The sequence below is a fragment of the Ctenopharyngodon idella genome, chromosome 23, assembly GCF_019924925.1.
Source record: "Ctenopharyngodon idella isolate HZGC_01 chromosome 23, HZGC01, whole genome shotgun sequence".
NCBI lineage: Eukaryota > Metazoa > Chordata > Actinopteri > Cypriniformes > Xenocyprididae > Ctenopharyngodon > Ctenopharyngodon idella.
Window position 1 is genome coordinate 22,215,269 of NC_067242.1, and position 23,823 is coordinate 22,239,091.

Genomic DNA, 23,823 nt, shown 5'->3' on the forward strand with positions numbered 1-23,823 from the left:
TTAATATAATGGACAAGAAGCAGGCTGAAAATGAAAGGACAGGACCAGATGCAAGGCGAAGAGGATCCATAGAGGAACAAAGTACCTCCCTTATTGTGTGCATTCCCCTCACAACATCTAGAGAGGTTCTATATTAATTTCACAGGCTGGTTCATGCGTCACACAATGCCTCATGCATGATGTAAGTCTGAAGTAGCAACACAGAATTGGGCTTTCATCAGACATGCTTTTCTGTGTGCACTTGATCATGGCTTCTCATCACCTATGAGAAGCGAAGACCTTCATTTTGAGTTTGATCAGTGACATAGATGTACGTTTGAGGGTTTGAGAGAGAGCTGGAAGGTTCTAGAGGAGCAGGCATCTTCTGAAGGAGCTCAGTCTCTTACAAGGCACCTCGTAATTTACACAGTAAGGACATCAACATCCTTTGATGTTCCTGGAACCACATTCAACCAATCACTAGCCTCAGGTTTTAGGTGCAGGGCTATGATTGGTTGACAGTAATGTTGATCTACTATCAACGAAGAATGTTGATCCACAAACTCATCTCACTATTGTAATCACTTAACATCTTAGTGCTGTTTCTTTATCAGTTAGGATAAAGGAGAGTTGGGTGCATAAAATCACTTTATATTCACCCATTCACATCAAAGAGTAAATTGGGACTCAACTCCAAACCAAAGTGAACCGCCTACATGCTCTTACAAAAATACTGTGCCTGTACCACAATACACAAATTGATTTATATATATATATATATTTTTTTTTTTTCCTTTTTTTTTTTTTTCTTACAATTCATGGAAAGATGACAAAATTGAAATTTATTACACTTCATAAAAAAATGAAAAAATGTCATCAATTATATGTAAAATAAGTAAATCAGCCAATTTTGCTTAAAAGAAGGGTTGCAAAAATGAGTACACCTTTGATTAAATTCAAGAAACCTGTAATATTCTAGTATGTATATGTCCTCCATAATTTTAAGTATACTGATCTGACCCTTCTTAGCTTTGAGTGTACAAGTTCACAACAAATTTTCACATCTATTCTGTTTAACCCCTGAAGGATGACCTCCTTGAATGCCCTGATGTTTGATGAGGAGTGTTGCTCAACTTGTCTCTACAAAATCCCTCACAGGTGCCCACTAGTGTTAAGGGTCATGTGAAATACTTGTCAAATGAAGTTTTTTTTTTTCCCTGGGTGAATGTATAGAGTGTATTACATCACAATGGTGTGTAAATTCATGACACCATTGATTAAGCACAACTCCCCCACTCCTTTAGCACTCAAACATCCCCATATAAAAACCTTCTTTACCAATGAACTTCACTGTACTCCCACTTGCAATGGCATAAATTTTAGATGCTGTTTGATCCAAAATGATTGATTTGGTCTCATGAGACCAGAGTATGGATTACAAGAAGTTCTCCTGTTCACAAAATGAAAGCTTAAAGTGAAGGCCTGATTGTTTCAGGTTTTTGTCACAAGTCCATTCTTTTTGGGTTTCTGAGTTACTTTTTGCTATATTTTCACACTTAAAACAATGAATTGGAGAAGCTCTTGTACCAATGTCCTATTTTGTGTAAAAAAAATAAGTCTTCTGAAAATTCCAAGTGGTTCCAAGTGGTTGTTGTCAGTATTAAGACTGAGAATGATTCAGTGGGCTATATACCACTTTTAATTGTTGAGAAATTACTTTTATTTAAATATTTTGATTCAACATTTTCACCAGTTGATCAAAAATCGCCTTTAACTTGCACTTGTTTTATTTGCTTTATTTTGTAATTTTTCAAGAGGGTATACTCAGTTTTTGCTTCAACATTTGATCACTTTAATAAGAAAGTCTTAATTTCTTGATTAACTGATTTTACACATTGATCCTCATTACTATATATACATAATTGTATATATGAATATACTGTATGTATGTATATGTATGTATATATACATACTACATATATATTGTTTGCTATTATTTATTATTATTATATTCCTACAATAATAAAATATACTCATGCTACACCTTATTCATAGGCTATTATTAGTAATATGCTATAATATGCTATACTGCTGTACTTTACTGAACATTGTACTACAACTACGTCACACTTTATATAACACATTCCATACTAGTTATACTGTTTTACTATTTTTCTTTTACTGCTTTATCATTTGAATTTCACCAGCCATGGCATATCTTATAATTAGGGCCCAAGCCACTAAGGCGCAGGGCCCTATTGTTTTTCTAAAGAGATTTTTTTTTTTTTTTCACCATCCGGGGCTTTTTGGGGGCCTTAACATGCTCAAAAACTCGTGAAAATTGGCACACACATTGGAATCTGCGGCCATTAGGACGCCACAGAGGCTGGGACCCAGGCGTGGCACAGGGGCTCTACAGCGCCCCCTTGAATGGGGTCCGAAAACTTGGTCCGTATATCAAACACGCTTGCATGTATTAGTATGAAACTCGGTACACATATAGACCTCATCGGGCCTAACAACTTTCGTGCTCTACGTTATACGCCAGCTCAACAGGAAGTCAGCTATTATGGGTTGTTTGAAAAACGCATGCTCTGGAATTTGATATACTCCTCCAAGGCGATTAATCCGATCACCACCAAACTCGGTAAGCATGAAGTCAAGACATCGATGATGCTAAATTGCGAGCAGATTTTTGATATCTCGAATGGTTTGGCTGTGGCGAGGCAACGAATTTATGGCGAGATAAGGGGAACAGGAAGCGTGTTATAATATCCGCATACATTGATAAACTTCAATATTTGTTTTGCATGCTTTTGAGACTCTTAGCATGCTTCAAATTGCATGAAACTCGACACACATGTCAGGATTGTCATCCAGTAGACATGGGCAAAGCCTTAGAAACGGGCGGGGAGGAGGGCCTCTATAGTGCCACCTTTTGACAAAAGTGGGGGGTTAGTTTAACCTATAGTCACCAAACTCGGTACACATATTGTTCTCATTAAGCCGGACAATTTTCTAATATACACTCATTAGCTCCGACCAACAGGAAGTCAGATATTTTGGTTTTAATGTGGATTTTTCACACTCTCTCTGTCTCTCTCTCTCTGTAGTCCCCCCCTTCCTTGATTGCTGATGTTGTATTATCCTGACTCTTCTCTTCATGTGTTTTTTGACCTCCATGAGCTATCGTTTGTGCACCAATCTTATGCACCAAAAGCATGCTTTCATTTAATTTTAATATGTGTGGTTTATGATGAAAAAATACAATTATAAAATTAATAAATAGGGATAACTGGATAACAGAGCACTGTTGAATTTGCGCAAATAACAGTGTGTAATTTGCTCTGGACTTTTGTAGAGGTTGTCTGAGAAAACCACAGACATGGCATATTAGGCTGATGTGGTTTGTGATCATTTGGGCACCAACTGCTGCAGTAAATGTGGTGTATTCAAATGACTTTGACATAGTCATTTTATGTTTACCCGTTTTAAATGCCTATTGCCCGCCGTGCACAGTTGCCCTGAAGCCACCGGGTTGGCGGTGCAACCGGGCTTGGGCCCGTCATCGCTGCTTGCAGCTATATTTGTCTTGGTAATTGTCTGTCTTGGAGTATATCTGTAGTCTTTTGTTGCTATAAAAATTTTGAAAGAAGACTTCACTATTTGAATTTTAATGGACCATCAATGATGGTCAATTATTATTAGTACTTAAATATGCATATATTTCGATTTTTACAGTGATTTAAAGTTAATATGTTCTGACCTGAAGCACAAGAAAAGCTACAATTATGGGGTTGAAGACAGAAAAATCCAATTCCACAATGAAAAATCTTTATACATTATTACATTATGGATGTATCCACAATTAATGACCAATAAAAATAAGCCAAATGTATGGGTGACAAGCATGAGTTTTGAGTGAAACTATCAAGATTCTAAGTAATTGGAGACAAAACTTTTTGTTACTCTACTTAGATCATAAACCACTGAAATTGATTGAGAAATGTAAATATATTATGCATTATATTTACTTGTATTGTTTAGGGTAGTCTTGCCCAGTTCAATATGGCGGATTTGTTGACATACTGCAGTGGGCAAAAAAGTGGCCAATAAGGCATCTATGCATTTTTCCTCAACTGCATAAAACTTTAAATAAGCTTGTTTCAATGTAGTATGTGCTTTATTTAGGCCTGAAACATACTTTATGCTACTACATTATGCGTTGTTGTGTCCAAAATCCGTTGCATTACATTCATATCAGAGCTGCAAGAGACACTTTAGCGAAAACTAGCTTAACTTTTTCTACAGTCGATTTTCTCTTCCAGGTCAGCTACTGTCATGGTGGAGCAACAATTTGAAGAGAATCATGCTGATCAAGGTGGTTAAAGTTGGTTAAACTGTCAATAAATCTACCTGAATAACTGTGTTTGAGATTTTTAAGTCCAGTTAGGCAGCTCACTACAGTTTAAAACAAAGCCTGAGTAAAGTATGTAGGAGAGGAACTTTTAGGTTGGAACCAGTGCTTACCTCTGATGGAGACAGTGGCTCCTCCAGACCACAGGGGATGCTGTCTGGAGATGTAGTTGAAGACCTTGTTGTCTTTGTCTCAAGTTGTTCTTGTTTTTCTGACCCTGTTTCTGATTTGCATCTCTGTGGTGATATTCTCTTCATTTTTTCCCTCTCTGTTTCATTGTTGTCTTCCTCTAAACTGTTATTTTGCTTTATTACTCTACCTGATGCTCCCTCAGTTTCACAGGCCACTTCCTGTTTATCTTCTTCTTTGGAGTTCACACTCACTTTAGGCTCTAATTTGTCTTTTTCCATGCGTATGCTTTTCCTCTTCCTTTCTATCTCTTGCTCGATCTCTGATTGTCTCTCTTGCTTTTGTTTCAGTTGTTTCTCCATTTCTCTCTGTCTTTCCTGTTTCCTCACAACCTGCACCTCAATCTCTCGTTGTCTTTCTCTGTCCCTCTCGATTTGTTTCTCCAGCTCTCTTTGTCTTTCTCGTTCTCTTTCTACTTGTCTTTCCATTTCTTTCTGTCGATCCCTCTCTCTCTTCACTTCTCTCTCTATATTTATCTGTCTCACTGCATCACTTGTGTCCATCTCTCTAACCGTTTGTGTTTCATTCGGCTTCTCGATTTCCCTCAATTTCCCGTCCCTCTTGTCTCGTTTGCTCTCTCGCCTTTCCTTCGGTCTCAGTTTCTCACTTTCTTTCTCCCGTACCATGTCCTCTTGCTTGTCACCCACTTTCCTGATTGGCTCAAAATTAGATGACATTACATCACTCTCACTGACTTGGCCAACCAGCTCACCGAATTTGGATCTCAGTTCCTGTTCCAGGGTTTCATTTACTGAGGAGCCCCTGAGCAAAGGGCCCTGAAGGTTGAACCCTGGTTTGCTGGCCCCTGATTGGCCTTGCATCAGCGGGCTGGCGGCACTGGAGTTGTGAGCCATTGTGTTCTGATAGTCAGGTTCAGGGGTCATGGCGTCAGAGGTCAAAAGGTCAGGAGGGGTCACAGTGTCTGGCGTCTGGTAATTCAGAGGAACTGGGTTCTCCTGGCTCTGTTGGCGGCGTATCATCATGGCATTGAGGAGGACGGCACTGTTCTCCTGAGGTGTATTAAAGAGAGAGAGTTGAGGAGCAGACAGAGAGATAAAAATTATGAAAGAGAGAGAGAGAAAAATAAGAATATAAAATAAAGACTTCATTACTGAGATAAAAGGGTTGAAGGATGTTCACACCATTTATGCCAATAAAAGCACAACCCTGCCCTGCAGTGCCACCTACTGGAGTCAAATAAAAACCACATACAAATTCACAACATTCAAAAAAAAAAAAAAAAAAAAAAAAAAGGTTTCTAGTTTTCTTCCTTTTGTTTTTAATTTTATACTTTCTGTCTATGTTGCTGCAACTGTAATTTAGTACCTAAAATGATGACAAATAATGAGTAACATACCTTCACTTTTCGGTCAAATACTACAAAAGAAGTATTTTTGTTTTTTCGGAGAATAAAACTGGAATTAAATGTATTAAATGTATGTGAATATACACTTGTAACAAGGAAAAAACTGTCAATTTGTCAAAGCAGTAATAATAAAAAAACATCTTATGTAAATTTGCTTCTCAGGTAAATCTATCTTGTTTTAGGAATGATTAAATGTTTTCTCTGAAAAAAGAGTGAAAAAAAATGAAGTAAATTATTAATAAATTAATCAGATAAAAAATTGCAATACAGCCTTGCCAAAAATAAAATAAAATAAAATAATTTTAGCTGATATCATATGTGAATGCTCTAAATGACCTTAGACTTACTCAGTAGGAGATACTTAACCTTAATGTAATGCAAATGCACTGTAAAAGCAAGATGCTTCACTTAATTTTTTATTAGATTTTTATAAACAGAGGAGGATATGACAGCATTTCTCAGATGGAAAGAGAAGAGTATTAAAAGTTTTTGACTACAAGGAAAGCTCAAGAATTTAACAGTAATGCCGTGAAAAAACACATGAATAGCCTTGATATTTAAACAGTAGCAAGATGTTTAATCTTTTCATACCATAGTTGAAAACACACCACTATAAATAGTCTCATTATGATTTTTATCAATAGAAATAAACCAGAAGGCTGTTGTTTCTCTTACCACTGTGGCAGAGCTGTACAGTGCATTATGTGCTCGGCTGTGCTCTGATGTCTCACGTTTGCTCTTTCTGCGCCTCCTTGACCTTTTGATCTGCTCGCTCCGCTCCTCCCCATCACTACTGTCCCCTCCCAGACGGGGGTTAAAGTTCACATCAAGAACTTCTGGCCTCAGTAGAGGTGAAGCTACACTGCTTGCGTGATGTCTGTAGGGAGGATACGGGTGTGCTTCAGGCAGCCCTTTTTTCCTCTGGGGTGTACCGTGGGCTGGTCTGCTTGCTCGAGTGGATGGGGCAGGAGACGTCTCCGAGTCTGAGTTGAGGGTCTCAGTGTTGGTGTACTGACCCGAGGAGGGTGAGGTGATGGGTGGGTGTTGGGTGTATGTCCATTCCGGGTCATGTTGAGAGTCAGTGTAATATGTTTCGTCAGAGAGACGTCTGCGAAACTGTAACAGGGCAGCCCCCCAGCCCCCCTGGTCCTCAGGGTCCGAATCAGAGCCCATTTCGTCATACGCAGACACAACGCCTGATTCTTTCTCCAGCACACTGAAAACAAGGCTCTTGCGCTTAGTCAGCAGACTGGGCCGGGAATGCTGGGAGCTCTGCAGGGCGATCCAGTTACCATCAGGGGACTGCAGGACTGAAGATGCACCTGTGGAGAGAGACAAACACCTGGACAGACATATATAGAGGATGTGTGTGTGTGTGCACCACATACACAAACAGAAAATGAGAAAACATCAAAATAATAAAAAAGTGGTAATTTTCTTGTGGCTCTGTGTAATTTTTTAAATACCAACCAGATGTGAAATTATTTTTGCACTTATGGTTTGTTTGACACTTGACACAGAATTAAACACTTCACCTTTGTATATTTCGCACCCAGTGAAAATGCATCCAACTTTAAAGAGTCTTAAAAGGATAGTTCACCCAAAAATGAAAATTCTATACTTTACTCACCCTCATATCATTCCAAACCTAAATGACTTTCTTTCCTCTGTGGAACACAAAAGAATGCTAAATGTCTCAGTCTTTTTTGTCCAAACAATGAAAGTCATTGGGGTCCAGTTTTGGTGTTTTTGGACCCTACTGACTTTGTACTGTCATTGTATGGAAAACATTTGAAAAATTCTTCAAAACATCTTTGTGTTCCAAAGAATAAAGAAAGTCAGATTTGGAACAACATGATCAGAGTGTAACGCATGGTCCATGAAGGAAGATGAGGAACACAGGATACGATAGAATAGCGTTTACTGGTGATACACATGGAGAAGGCTTACATCCAACAACATAACTCAATACACCAACAATGACTGACGATGAACAGAGAACAGGCAGGAACTTAAATACACAGATGATCATTACTAATTAGAAACCATGGTGATTAATGAGAACTAATACAGACAAGACAGAATGTGAACTAAACAGAACATACATGTGACACAGAGAGAGTATGATGATATTATTTTCTTTTTTGTATGAAATATACCTTTAAATCTTGCAATGAATCAACAATTCAATTGTCTAGATGTCTGAAGCTTTGTTCTGGTGCACTAGACCAATGATGAACAGTGTGTGTCTTTGTATATATTCTTACTAGTGTTGTCCAGGCGGTCAACACTCTTCCAACCAGGAAGTGATGATGCTCTGGACTCCCTCCTCAGTGAAGTGTAGTTCTGGATGTCTGTCTCTACCTCTGCACTCTCTGGGACCCCTGGGGCCATTCCCACCTCAGGGTCCTTCTCTGGAGAATCGTCACTTGTCAAAGAGAATGCTGATCTTGACTTCTAAACATAACAGTTGTCATTTGAAATGATGGATACTGCAAGTGTGAACCAATATATCATATATCATACGTTTTTTTTCTTAAAGTCCCCTTGTAGTCAATAACTGTATCCCTTAAAACTCATCTTTAATCACCGAAATTATATATTTAAACATTTTTCCTGTGAAAAAAAATTCTTCATGCCTTAAAATAGCTTGAATGTAACTCTACACCCTTGCTTCATTTAGTATACGCAGATCTATGAATATGCTTATTAGCCCCGCCTCCAGTCACTCGCACCAGCTCAGAGATCCACTTGGTCAACTTACTGAGGTAAACGCTGCACAATGGTATTGCTTTTTACAACGTCAGACACATAACAGTAATTAATATGATTAGCCTTTTGCTTGACTACCCGATTTTTCATATCAACAGTAAAATATACCGGGATAACCTGGCTTCTTTTGAGACTCCCTTGCTTCAGAGCGGTCATAGTTAATGATATGCTAAAGCCCGCCAGCACATTGATGTGATTGGTTACAAGGTAACCAATAGGTATTTCAGAGATTTCAAATCGTGTTTCTGAAACTGGCTTTAGATCACTGCAGTTTTAAAGAGAAAATACTCAGCAATGGTGTTGACTTATGAATTTGCCATGTTTTTTTTTTTTTAAACCACATAGACATGTAAACAACATTAAAAACGTAATTTTCACCACAGGGGGACTTTAAAAACCAATACTTTTTTCAACAAGGATGCATTAAATAGATCAAAAGTATAACAATATAAATACATTGCAAGATACATCTATAAGGCAAGATAAAAATAATAGTTTAATTGGCAGATCTGCCAATTAAATTGTTCCTTTCATCTTGCAATTAGAAACACTTCAGTCAAATATATGTGTGTAAGCAGTTAATTAGTTTACAGTAGTGTACATACTTAATTACTCAAAAATAGTAATTACCTGTATAAGAATAGTAATATTTGTTATGTTATAATGTACAAATGTCTGACAGTTTTCTGCACAAAGTGAAACTGTTTTGCTTTTATGCACAATTTGCATTTGGTTGTAGTTTAAAGAAAAGTTTAAAAGTTTGTGGCTATAAAACCAAGCAGGTTGCATAAAATGAGCTTCACCAGTTGGGGGTGCTAGAGACTTGCATTATAGCTTATTGACTTACTGTTATTGCCCATTAGAAATGTCTGTACTACAGCAATACTGAATAACACTAAAAAACTGTGTGATTACTGATGAATAAGCATTTTTAAGGTATTTTTCAGCATTTTTTTTTTTTTGCATTGCTTTTCCTTGATTCCAACATTCTATCATTACTTTTACACCGTGTTGTTTTTGCATGCTGCAGCAGAAGAGATTGTGTGTATGTGTTACAGATGAGGTTTAGGGATATTGAATAAGCACTGTAAATTCTGTATGATAGGTGCTTGTAAAGGTAGCTTTAACATGCTCTTACCCACAGCGGACAGGAGCTGGTGTTGTCGGTCTGGGCTACTGCGCCGTGCTGAGAGGTGGTGTGTGAATGCTGTGTGGCGTGTGTGTATTGTGTTGAGGTAGGGGACGGTAGCTCACTACTCTGATTCTGAGGCCAAACAAACTCATACTCAGCCTGAATCTCAGACCGTTTCCCCCTCTGAATGATCTACAGAGAGAGACATGGAAAAAGTGAAAAAACAGACAACTATAAAAGTTGCATACCAATTTGCATCTGTACAATATGCAATTCATATCCATACTATAGTTTGCAAGATTATGATAAGTGCTTTTCAAACCGTACCATTGTGCAGCGAAAATAGTATGCCAAAGCAGGTCTACGGATGGATTTTCAAAGTTATTGGGACAAAGTTGACATGTCAAAGAAAGTAAAGTCAAAACTGCTGTATGAACTCAAATGTGAATGAAGTTATAAATTATAGGCAATACATTTTGTTAGATACAAAGCAAAGGGGTCTATGGTATCAAGCTCAATACATCCTGTCAAGATCATAACCAGTTCACATTTCACCACAAAATCAAAAGAAATAAGTTATATTTTACTAAAAGGAAATGACATCTAGTTTTACAGTTTTACATTTTCATTTTCATGACAATGAAGCACATTTCCTCCAATTCTCATTACCATAACGAAAAATCTCATTCTTATGATATAAAACAATTATATATTATTTGAACTGTTCATGGTAGTATGTGTTGTATTGTCTAAATATGAAAAAAAAAAAAAAAAAAAAAAAATCTATAATATCTAAAAGAATTTTCTTAATTTCTTATTTCGTAATAATTCTTAATAAATCATGTTTACATACATCGTCCAAAAGTTTGGGGTTAGAAAGATTTTGATAATGTTTTGAAAAATGTTTTATCTAATCAAAAACACACTTTACACAGTAATATTGTGAATTATTATAAAAAAAATTAAAATAACTGTTTTCTATTTTAATATATTTTAAAATGTAATTTATTCCTGTGATGGCAAGCTGAATTTTCAGCATCATTACTCCAGTCTTCAGTGTCACATGATCTTTCAGAAATCATTCTTTCTTATTATTATCAATATTGGAAATATTTTTCAGGATTCTTTAATGAATAGAAAATAGAAATCTTTTGTCACATTATAAATGTCTTAACTTGTGCATCTTGATGAATAATTAAATTCTTAAAAAAAATGTTAAAAAAAGAAAAGAAAGAAAAAAATCTTACTGACCCCAAACTTTTAAACAATAGTGTAAGCTATATGTTCTTCTATTATTATTATTTTGGGCAAATTATTTTGACCTGAATGTTATGTTATCTGATTTTAATATCCATCAGAATTATGTGATTTTGTGTACAGTTACAGTTAATTAAAACTACTATAAACTACAATGTATTCTCTCAATCACAAAACACCTCTTACTTTTTGAACAATTGTCGTGGCAAGTTCCTCTATGAGCTCTTCTCTGTGGTCATGCAAATAGCGAGCCTCATTCTGTTTCTCCTGTCATATAAGAGACAAAAAAAGGCAGCCATGAGAGAGAAAAGTGCAGTTTTTTTTTTCTAACTGCAATTAGATGTTCAGGAAACATGAGTAATGGTCAAAACTGAGAGATGGATGAGTCAACAACATTTGAACACTACAAAATAAAGTGATATTTGTAGACAGAATTCTTATATGGGTGTGCAGAAGAACAGATGGATGTACGCATGAATGTCTGATTGATGAGTGAATATTTGGATGGCTGGATAAAGGATGATTTGGTGGTTAGATATATAAACAGGAGTCTCTAACCAGACTGTCTTTGTAGCTCTCTGCTTTAACGATGGCTTCCTCTATCGCCTCCTCTGCCACACGTAGAGCGACAGTAAGCGTGTCTGCCATGCTGTGACCTGTATCCACATATACACACATTTAAAATGAAAGTGAAAGTGACATGTGAAGGCCAAGTATGGTAACCCCTACTGGGAATTTTCTTCTGCATTTAACCCATCCAAGTTAGTGCACACACATTAGGAGTAGTGAGTAGTGAACACACACACACATACACACACACACTGCAAAACCCGTGAACACACACATGCAGAGCAGTGGGCAGCCATTTTGCTGTGGCGCCCAGGGAGCGATTGGGGGTTAGATGCCTTGCTCAAGAGCACCTCAGTCATTTCCTGTCGGTATTGAGAATCGAACCCACAACGGGTTGGCCTAATGGTGACTCTCTAACCATTAGGCCACGACTGCCTCATTTACAACTTATCTGTTTAATGTCTATAAAACTGGATGCATAATGAAAGCTGATTGTTTTCTGTGTGTATTTGTGTGTTTGTGTATGTCGAGTTTTAAGCTTCATAGTAATTCATAGACCATTCGAGTGCTGCAGTAATTACAGCAATTGACCAGCACTCATAGTCAAGAGCCCTTGCTCCTCATGCCAATGCATAACACAATATAACACAGGTCTTATTCCTTCTATTCCCTGACATGTGTGTGTATGTGTGTGTGTTTGTGTGAAATCTTCTGTGGGGGAGTTTCTATGAAGTTTGTTATCAAAGGGGACATGTTTAAAGTGTTAGTTCACCCAAAAATGAAATTTCTGTCATTAAGTACTCACCCTCATGCCGTCCCAAACCCGTAAGACCTTCGTTTTTCTTTGGAACACAAATTAAGATATTTTTGATGAAATCTGAGGGTATCTGATCCACACGCAGACAGCAACGACACTGCAGGTCCAGAAAGGTACTAAAAATATTGTTAAAACCGTCGACGTGACTACAGTAGTTTAACCTTTAGGAACACTCCACTTTTTTTGAAAATAGGCTCATTTTCCAACTCCCCTAGAGTTAAACAGTTGAGTTTTACCATTTTTGAATCCATTCAGCCGATCTCCGGGTCTAGCGATACCACTTTTAGCATAGCTTAGCATAGTTCATTGAATCTGATTAGACCTCGCTCAAAAAAGACCAAAGTGTTTCGATATTTTTCCTATTTAAAACTTGACTCTTCTGTAGTTACATCATGTACTAAGACCGACGGAAAATGAAAAGTTGCGATTTTCTAGGCCGATATGGCTAGGAACTACACTCTCATTCCGGCGTTATAATCAATGAACTTTGCTGCTGTACCATGGGTGCAGCAGGCGCAATGATATCACGCAGCGTCTCTCACAAATGCTTCCATGGTTGCAAGGCACACTCCCTGTGCAAGCAGGGGGTCACAGGCGCCCTGTAATATCATTGCGCCTGCTGCGCCCATGGTACGGCAGCAAAGTTCATTGATTATTACGCCGGAATGAGAGTATAGTTCCTAGCCATATCGGCCTAGAAAATCGCAACTTTTCATTTTCCGTCGGTCTTAGTACATGATGTAACTACAGAAGAGTCAAGTTTTAAATAGGAAAAATATTGAAAATCTTTGGTCATTTTTGAGCGAGATGCTAACGGTCTAATCAGATTCAATGAACTATGCTAAGCTATGTTAAAAGTGGTACCACCAGACCCGGAGATCGGCTGAATGGATTCAAAAACGATAAAACTCAACTGTTTAACTCTAGGGGAGTTGGAAAATGAGCCTATTTTCAAAAAAAGTGGAATGTTCCTTTAATATTATGAAGCGACGAGAATACTGCAAAAAAACAAAACAAAAATAACAACTTTGTCAAAATAACAACAAATTCATCTGTCCCCTGTCATACTGCTACGCTATTTTCATGGCAGAGCTTCAGTGTTTACCTCCGAACGCCATCTCTGGTCACATGAGCAGCACGACGCATGCGTGTGATGCTGACGTAGGAGCCGGCCAATACTGAGCCCGCGTTCAGACATAAACACTGAAGCTCTGCAACGAAAATAGTGTAGCAGGGACGATATGAGGGTGAGTACTTAATGATAGAAATTTCATTTTTGGGTGAACTAACCCTTTAATGATGTTTATTGGGCTTGATGCAAGTTCCACACACTGTGAATGGCACACAAACCGTTTCTATTTAGTAAATCTGACTGGATCCGAACGTTTTAAGCAGTTGTGAAATAAATATTTCACAAATAAATACTATTTGAAATAAATGCTGATCTTTTGATGACTTTCTATTCATCAAATAATCCTAATAAATGTATCATGATTTCCACAGAAATATTAAGTAGCACAACTGTTTGCAACATTGATAATAATAAGTAATGTTTCTTGAGCACTAAATCAAGACTGGGCTGAAAATCAGCTTAGCCATCACAGGAATAATAAAATATATTAAAACATATTAAAATAGAAAACAGTTATTTTAAAAAACTTGATAATGGCAGCACAGGACTGAGATTAATTATTAAAATGTAATAAAGGTTTGATACTGATGTGGGTTTGAGAACTTGGCAGATTTAAAGTCTCTTTATGGGTCTGAAATTTGAAAACACATGTGTAATGACCTGAAGTATATTGATTTTTCATGTTACCTTCACTCTGCCTGTAGAGCGTGGAGTCACTGCCGTCACAAACACTGCCATTATCATTACTGCCTTCATGTGCGCTGACCTCTAACAAAACAATAGAGAGAGATTACAGAACATTACATTACACAGACATGATCTATAGACAATGTACACACACATCTCTTTTCAGTGAAGTTCCCATCTTTACTTGTGTTTGCCAAATAGCTTTTTGAAGAATAATAGGTAACTATTTAAATTACAATACGCAAAAGTATACTTTATCACTGTTTTGCGAATTCACCCTTCAGGATTTGAAATGGCCCTCCTTCCACCTCCTCGTTAAATGTCTCAGACTTTTTTTTTTGTCAGTGAAATGTCCATGTTTGATGCTCTATTTAATCCGGTAAAGCTGTTATAGAGATTTAGAGCAAAAACATTATGGGATGTATAATGACCTTTTGTATCTGCAAGCTTGTAAATGTAAAAACAAAAGACATTTATTGATAAAACTGATGAGAAATTTACAGAGAAGCTAGGAATGTCAGGAATAAAATTTTGCAGGAATGTGTGTGTGTGTGTCTGTGTTTAACAGTCAGATTCAATGTACTATATTATTATTTACTTTAAAATTTACAATTATTATTTAAAAGATTATTTATGCATCCTGATGCTTGTTAGATTAAGATGACTTTCAGAGACAATTTTGATCCCAAATTATAGCTAAGGAACTGACAGAATCATTTAACTTCAAACATACACTCACAAAATAAAATAAAATAAAATAAAATAAAATAAAATAAAATAAAATAAAATAAAATAAAATAAAATAAAATAAAATAAAATAAAATAAAATAAAATAAAATAAAATAAAATAAAATAAAATAAAATAAAATAAAATAAAATTTCCAAACTGGTGTCAGTGCATAAAGTGTGTGTTCTTATATGCATGCACACACTCAAAAACACTCTGATACCAGGTTTGCACATGCAAAAATATATCCACACTTCCTATCCATGTTGTGCAGGAACTCCCAGGTCTGTGACACAATGTGACACAGACTAGTTGGAGGTCAAAACTGAAATGTTAGCTTGAGAAACAAGTGAGAGATGTTAACGTGAAATGGATATACACGTCATTGCCTCTACCTGACCAGACGGTTACCTTTTCACTTTTTTTTTCAGCTGACCCTGAGAAAGCTCTAGCTCAATATCACCATGACAACAGCATAGAGAAAAAGACCACCACACATCCTGCCTGGTCTGTAACCGCAACACACAGAGCCAGTATCACTACTACAGACAGAACGCAACCATTCACAGAACACAATTTCCACTCATGTATAGATTGTCATGTTTACTGCATGATTGGAGAGCCATTATCACTAGAAATATCAGGAATGGCTATTGAGTTTTGAGTAAATATTGTGCCAAATAAAATATTCATAATAAAATAATACTGAATAATAAAACAGAAATAGCTATTTTGTGTAAATATTGTCCAAAATACAACAACAACAACTACTACTACTACTACTACATCTATTAAAATATTAAAAAATAAAATAAAACTCCAAAACAGCCAGTTCTGACGCTGATAATATTTTAGTAAATATTATGTAAAATCATCATAAAATAAAAATTAATAATTAATTATATTATTATAATTTATAATAATTAAAATAATAACAAATAACATAAATAACTGTTTTTGATTTTGGAGTATAGATAAATAAATACAATTAAAATATCATATCATATCATATCATATCATATCATATCATATCATATCATATCATATCTCTACACCAGAAACAGATGCTTGTAAAATTAAATAATAAAACAACAACTACTACTACTACCACTAAACTTTTTATAATATTTTATATAAAATAAAACATTTTATCGTAAGAGGTTTAACGTATTATCAACATCAGAATTGGCTATTTTGAAGTTTTTAGTAAAAAAAAAAAAAAAACATTAGAAATTACTGTTTTTATGTTTTAAGTAAAAATTGTGTAAATAAAAAAAATTGCTTTTATTAATTTGTTTTATGTATAAATCAGCATTATAACTGCTTTCTAGATATCCAGATTGCCATTGGTCATCCAATCTTACAAAACATTCATACAGCTGAAGGTCCTGGTGTCCACAGCAAAGCAGGAAATGCGATCTGGATACAGGAAAAGTCTACATACATTGTGGGAAAAATGATATCACCTCATGAGGTCAGTACAGTCCCACCTTCACGGAGTAATTTAAACTGAGTCTGGCTCATAGCTTAGGGATCAGACACAGCATGCCTATGAAATAGCTTTCAATTTAGAAACACTGTGAACTCAAATGAGTTCATTTAGGAAATGCCAGTTCATTTGTGTATACACACAAACTGATAGAGACTAGAGTACTCACTCACTCACAGACTATCAGCTGAAAACAAGCTGAAAATCGAGAAACAGCATGTATGCGTCTGACAAACTGATAATGGCACAGTTGTACACTATGACTACAGTATAATATGTGATCTCTGTGACACCCAAACACATACAAACACATGCTTATTTTGTGATAAGTTATTCTTGCTTCATGCACCTAAAGTAAACCTAAGTTTAAATGAGCACAACAATACAATTACTATTTTGAAATAGGCATCCTGGAATCACACTTCTCTACAAAGGTTTACTTACTGTTGTCTTTGCATATTAAGCAGGTGTAGGAACTTAGAGTGAATCAGACTTGATCAGAAATGTGAAAAGAGTGAATTCTAAATCGATACCCAGGACCATAAAATCAGAAGATCATGTCATGTGTGGCACCAGACTAACTAACTGTTAACGAACTATTAACATAGCAATGGTTAGGCAGTTTAATCAAGACAAATGGGTTCAGAGATGGCACATCTTGAGTCTCACAAGTAATGTCATGAGTTAACGCTAAAGGGGGGTGATTCCCAAGACAGAGACCTATAACAGACCTCTTTTCAAGAGCTCTTTCTGACCTCTCCCTTGAACGCAGAACTGAAATCCTCTCTAAAATCCAAGAGACTGCCTTTACATATCAAAATGCATCAGATCATTCCAAAACAATGCTAGACTGACTTATAATCAAATGTCATTTCACTGCATAATTCTACATAATGTCTGTAACCCACACTTTTGACTATCATGTTGTAATCACTCTTTGTTTATGCCTTTTGAATAACTATTTAATAGTTCATAGGACGTATGGAGTGCTTGGTATCGGAGTGAATGGTTTTCCATTTCTTGAATTGTTAGATGAATCAAATCTGTGTAAAGTGTACCATATTCGTATTACAGAAATCATGTCTAAATTATTCCCTTTCTATAAGCGGGAAAGTTAGAGACCATGTGACTAATAAGTTAACAACTGTAATTTATGTGAAAGGAGGAGAAACAGTCGCACCCTGTACTAAAGACAACTTTTAATTGGTCAGAACTCCTCTAGGAGACTCAGGACACAAACAAATCATTAGGTTAACATTGGGTTAAGCATAGAGGAGACTTGAAAAAGGGCTAAGACTGAGATTAGAGCCTAAAACAGCATCATGCAACTTATTTTTCTTTCCCTTTCAGTCGTTCACGTTCGACGAATTGGGATATCACAAGAGAGCCCTATCACCTTTGAGTGTAAACAAAATGAGCCATTGGACATCGGCGTGTGAGCTTTGCGTCACATGCACCGCCCCCGCGAGCAGGTATAAATGCGGAAGCGGGTGCGCTTGCACTCTGTCTTTTGCTTCGGAGCCAAACACTTGTGTTCCTGTTGCTAAAAGAAGATTGCTTTACAGTGTAAAGTCGAGTCTTTGGGAGCCTCTTTGTTGGAGAGTGTTGGTGGAATGGCACCTTGTAGCGGCGGCCGCAAGCTTATACACAGCTCTCAACTGCTGTTTTCACAGCAAACTTTTGATTGTTGCTGGTCAGGTCTGCAATTTGGGCCAGTTTTCTCTGTGTGTGCTGATTGTAGGTGACCAGTGTGAACCTACAATCGCACCGCGGCTGATCCCCTGTGTGCTTCAGCTCCATACAAAGAGTGAATTTTCCCACCTTCTAAAAGAGCTTCACGGACAGACACTGCGTCTTTTTAAAGATGTCATTCCATCCGTGCGTTACTGGATGTGGTTGTTCCCTGGCCCCTGCTGACGGTCACAATCGCTGTGTCACATGTCTGGGCGTTCAGCATGCTGAGACAGCTTTTGTGGATAGTTCATGTTCTCATTGTGGGAACATGAGTATCGCAGTGTTGAGATCAAGACTCACGTTCCTTGGCTCTCAGGGAATGGGGGTCCCCTCCCCTATGCCCTGTTCCGCTGTTTTTTCTGGTTCTCACCAGGAAGGCAGCGGTACGGCGTGTAGGAAGGGTGATCTGAGGATTACGGTTAGGGCTTCCCCACCAAGAGCTTCTCCATGGGCTACCACACTGCAATCAGTGGTGTTACCAGAGGATCGTGGTGGTCACTTCCATGAGCGACCAGCCGTTTCCTTTGGTGTGCCGGCAGAGGACCAGATGTCGATCGCGGCATCTGAAGGTGAGCAAGAGTCCTCTGGAGATGACGACTTGGCTGCGTTGCCTCCCTCTGGGACCGTAGCGATGCCCGAGTCAGATCCAGAGCTAACGACTATGCTTTCCTGGGCCGCCGAGAAGGTCGGGCTCGAATGGAATCCTCCACTGCGTCCTAAGCTGTCTCGGTTGGATGATTGGTTTCTCGGGGCAGCCTGCGCTGGTTCTCAGCATCCCACCCTGGTGCCATTCTTCTCGGAGGTGCATGAGGAGGTGACCAGATCATGGAAGACACCTTTTTCTGTCCGAAGTCGGTCTGGTCCCTCTTCTGCCTTCACCACCCTGGATGGCGGGGTGGCTAAGGGGTTTGCTGGGATCCCCCTAGTTGAGCGTGCCGTCGCGATGCAGTTGTGTATGATGGCCGCCAGCTGGCGGGGTGATCGGCGTCTCCCATCCCGGGCCTCTGAGTTCTCCTCCAACCTAACGGAGAAGGCTTACAGAGCCTGTGGACAGGCCGCCTCTGCCCTGCATGCCATGGCATCGCTGCAGGTCTATCAGACCAAGGCACTCATGGACATGCCCCAGGGTGGTCTTGACCAACAGCTTCTGGGGGAGCTGCGCACTGCCACTGGCCTCGCTCTCCGAGCGACTAAGGTGACAGCGTGCTCCGTTGGTCAGGCGATGGCCACCTTGGTGGGCCAGCAGTGCCATCTCTGGCTGAGCCGACATGAGGGAGACCGATAAATATCGGTTTCTGGACTCCCCTGTGTCCCAGGTTGGCCTGTTTGGTGAAGCGGTCGAGAGCTTTGCCCAGCTGGGTTTCGGCCGCACAGAAGCAGATGGAGGCGATAAAACATATCCTGCCCCGGCGGCCTGCTGCTGCCCCCACCCCGCAGCTCCTTCATCTGCTTGTTGCCGAGGGTGCCCGCCCGCATCGTCCTCCGCCCCTGCAAAGTCTGCCAAGCAGCAGCCTCCACCCAGCAGACCCCAGGGTGCCAGTCGTGGACGTGGCGCCCAGCCCGCTCAGCCCACAGCCAAGCCAGGTGGCAAAAGATCTCGTAAGCGGCCCTGAGACGGGTGACCTGGAGACGATGTTGGCATCGCTCCCTCCCCCAGAGGAGGGCCGGGTGGAGAATCCTTGGTTTCATTCTGTTTCTGTTCTACCGCTGGCTCTCCTGAGACCAGGGGTACCCACAACTTCACAAAAAGAGCTGTTTCCCAATCCTCCGGGTCCCAAGAGGGCGCCTCTGGTGGTGTGCGATGCTCTGCCTCGCCACCCTCAGCCCCCTCTCACCTCGCCAGCAGGTGGCAGTGTGAATGTCGAGGCCGCCCCTTCCGTGCCGTCTCCCATTCATCCTGTCACCTCGCGGAGCCTGACCCCACTTCAGGCCGCACTGCCGTTCGAGTCGGGTTCTGTTGCTCCGCCTCGCTGCCCCACACCGGGTACTTCTGTGGTGCCGTTGGTCCCGTTGGCTCATGTTTCTGTGAACGATGCCCCTGTGCTTCGGGCGGAGATTGTTGTCCTCCTGGCGAAGGACGCAATAGAGCCGGTCCCTCCAGTCGATATGAAGTCAGGGTTCTACAGCCCCTACTTCATTGTACCCAAGAAAGGCGGTAGGTTACGGCCAATCTTGGATCTGCGAGTCTTGAATCGGTCCCTTCACAGGCTGCCGTTCAAGATGCTGACGCAGAAACGCATTTTCGAATGCATCCGTCCCCAAGATTGGTTTGTAGCGATTGACCTGAAGGATGCGTAATTTCATGTCTCGATTCTGCTTCGACACAGACCCTTTCTACGGTTTGCGTTCGAGGGTTGGGCATATCAGTACATAGCCCTACCCTTCGGGCTGGCCTTGTCGCCTCGCGTCTTTACCAAGGTTGCGGAGGTGGCCATTGTTCCCCTCAAGGAACAGAGCGTTTGCATTCTCAATTATCTCGACGACTGGCTCATTCTAGCTCACGAGAGCAACTATGCAAACACAGGGATCTGGTGTTACCTCACCTCAGCCGGTTGGGTCTCCAGGTCAACTGGGGCATGAGCAACATGAGCAAACTCGCCCCGGGCAGAGGATCTCTTATCTCGGTATGGAACTGGACTCGGTCAGTCAGACAGCGGCCCCACTGAAATCTTTTCAGAGGCTCCTGGGGCATATGGCATCTGCAGCCGAAGTCACGCGACTCAGATTTCTTAATATAAGCCCGCTTCAGCACTGGTTTCGCGGCCGAGTCCCGAGATGCCGTGGCAACACAGCACATTTTGTGTGGTTATCCGTGTGTGTGCGGGCAGGAGTTCCCCTGGAACAAGTGTCCAGGCATGCTGTGGTCTCCACAGATGCTTCCATCACAGAGTGGGGAGCCATGTACAACGGGCATGCAGTCTCGGGTCTGTGGACAGGGTCTCAACTGCAGTGGCATAACAACTGCCTTGAGTTGCTAGCAGTACGTCTTGCACTGTGCCACTTCAAACAGCTGCTACTAGGCAAGCATGTGCTGGTCTGTATGGACAGCACTGCGACCGTTGAGTACATCAACCACCAGGGCGGTCTACGCTCCCGTCGCATGTCGCAACTCGACCGCCATCTCCTTTTATGGAGTCAGAAGCATCTGAGGTCGCTTTGTGCCATTCACATCCCAGGTGTGCTCAACCGTGCAGCTGACGAGGTCTCACGGCAGCCTCCGTTTCCGGGAGAATCGAGACTCCATCCTCAGATGGTCCAGCTGATTTGGCAGCGTTTCAGGGCCGCACAGGTAGACCTGTTTGCCTCTCCGGACACAGCCCATTACCAGTTGTTTTACTCCCTGACCGAGGGCACTCTCGGCACGGACGCACTGGCACACAGCTGGCCCTGGGAACTTTGCAAGTATGCGTTTCCCCCAGTGAGCCTGCTCGCACAGCTGCTGTGCAAAGTCAGGGAGGACGAGGAGCAGGTCTTGTTAGTGGTGCCCTATTGGCCCACTCGGACCTAGTTTCCAGAACTGATGCTCCTCGCGACAACACCTCTTGGCCCATTCCTCTGAGGAAGGACCTTCTGACTCAGAGACGGGGCACCCTATGGCACCCACATCCGGACCTTTGGAAACTTCATGTCTGGTCCCTGGACGGGATGCGGAGGTTCTAGGTGATCTACCCCAGTCAGTTGTAGACACCATCACTTCTGCTAAGGCTCCTTCTACGAGGAACCTCTATGCTCTGAAGTGGAACCTGTTCGTCAAGTGGTGTTCCTCTCACCGAGAGGACCACCGAACATGTTTGATCAGGTCAGTGCTTTCCTTCCTGCAAGAAGGGTTGGAGCGAAGGCTGTCTCCCTCCACCCTTAAGGTGTATGTTGCCGCCATTGCTGCACATCACGACGCGGTTGATGGTATGTCTCTAGGGAAACATGACCTGAACGTCAGGTTCCTGAGGGGGGCGAGGAGACTGAATCCACCTCGCCTTCCTCTATACCCTCTTGGGACTTGTCCCTCGTGCTGACAGCTCTCCGGGGACCTCCCTTTGATCCTTTGCAGTCAGTAGAGTTAAAAGCGCTGTCCCTTAAGGAAGTACTCCTGGTTGCATTGGCCTCCATCAAGAGGGTAGGGGACCTGCATGCATTTTCGGTCGACGAATCGTACCTAGAGTTCGGATATGTGCTTAAGGTTCCTACCACTCCCTTTAGAGACCATGTAGTGAACCTGCCAGCGCTGCCCTCGGAGGAGGCAGACCCAGCCCTAGCTTTGCTCTGTCTCGTCCACGCTTTGCGCCTGTATGTGGACAGAACACGAAGCTTCAGGACCTCAGATCCGCTTTTTGTCTGTTACGGAGGCCAGCAGAAGGGAAAGGCTGTCTCCAAGCAGAGGATGGCCCACTGGATAGTGGATGCCATCGCCTTGGCTTTTCAGTCCCAAGGCGTGCCTTGCCTGCTCGGGTTGAGAGCTCACTCCACTAGAGGAATTGCTTCTTCCTGGGCACTGGCGCGCAGCGCCTCGCTGACAGATATATGTAGAGCTGCGGGCTGGGCAAAACCTAACATGTTCACTAGATTCTATAGCCTTCGTGTAGAACTGGTATCTTATTGTGTGTTCACTTCCAGTAGCCAGTAGCGTGAAGGATCCGTTGTAAGTGTCGGCTTGCAATGCCACTCCCACCCTCTGGGCCGGATATGTTGCTCCATTGCTCCAGCGAGTTCCCCGTCGGCGAACCCTGTTGAGTTCCTCCGCCACTCCCTTGCGGAGTTTTTGATGCTAGGTCAAACGCTCGTTACTCGCCTGTGAGTGCCATATGGGTGCCATATGTTGTGACCCCTACGGTGGTCCCATATGTGTATTCTCCACAGTAACCTCCCCACGGTGAGCCCATGTCTTTCCCTTGGCAGAGTCCGCTCTGCCGTCCCTGCCACTCATGTCTCCCCCAGTTGGCTGGAGCCGTCCCAGGGACTCCATATGTGCACTGCCCATCGACCAGTCCATATGTGTATTCCCACATAATTCCCCCCTCCCGGTGGGTTGTGGTCTCCGCAGCGTCCCTTATGGGCTCGCTTTTCCAGTGTTATCCAAGTCTTACTGAACGGGTCATGCAGAACAGCAGTAGACTCTCTCAGTGTAAGCTCGCTCCCTTCTCCGCCCTGAGGTGCGCCGGGTGGCTGAAGCTTAAGTTGGGTGCTGGAAGGGGTCAGTAACTGTGGCGTTTTGTTAGGGATCCCAATTTGTCGGTTCACTTCTGACGTATGTCGAACGTGACCGACTGAAAGGGAACGTCTCGGTTACGTCTGTAACCCTCGTTCCCTGAAGGAGGGAATGGAGACGTACGTCCTGTCACCACAGTTCCTCTGCCTCCGCTGAGTGCAGGTTACATGCTCGTCTCCTCAGCGAAAAACAGAGTGCAAGCGCACCCACTTCCGCATACATACCCACTCGTAAGGGGGCGGTGCACATGACGCAAAGGTCACACGCCAATATCCATTGGCTTGTTTAGTTTACACTCGAAGGTGATTGGGCTCTCTTGCAATATCCCAATTCATCGGTTCACTTCTGACAT

At 41.2% G+C, this 23,823-nt stretch overlaps 1 protein-coding gene across 7 annotated transcripts in view; it reads right to left on the reverse strand.

The window, feature by feature from the left end:
* Positions 1-23,823, reverse strand: part of myripb (myosin VIIA and Rab interacting protein b) — a 198,875-nt gene that overhangs the window by 27,767 nt on the left and 147,285 nt on the right. For 6 of the 7 annotated variants that reach the window (XM_051882721.1, XM_051882722.1, XM_051882720.1 and 3 more), the window contains 7 exons: positions 14,319-14,399; positions 11,671-11,768; positions 11,299-11,379; positions 9,862-10,047; positions 8,219-8,408; positions 6,627-7,273; positions 4,510-5,595 (listed from right to left, as the gene is read on the reverse strand). In XM_051882721.1, the coding sequence (XP_051738681.1) occupies positions 4,510-5,595; positions 6,627-7,273; positions 8,219-8,408; positions 9,862-10,047; positions 11,299-11,379; positions 11,671-11,768; positions 14,319-14,399 (2,369 nt within the window). The remainder of the gene's footprint in view (positions 1-4,509; positions 5,596-6,626; positions 7,274-8,218; positions 8,409-9,861; positions 10,048-11,298; positions 11,380-11,670; positions 11,769-14,318; positions 14,400-23,823) is intronic. The other variant, XM_051882724.1, reaches the window with a different exon arrangement.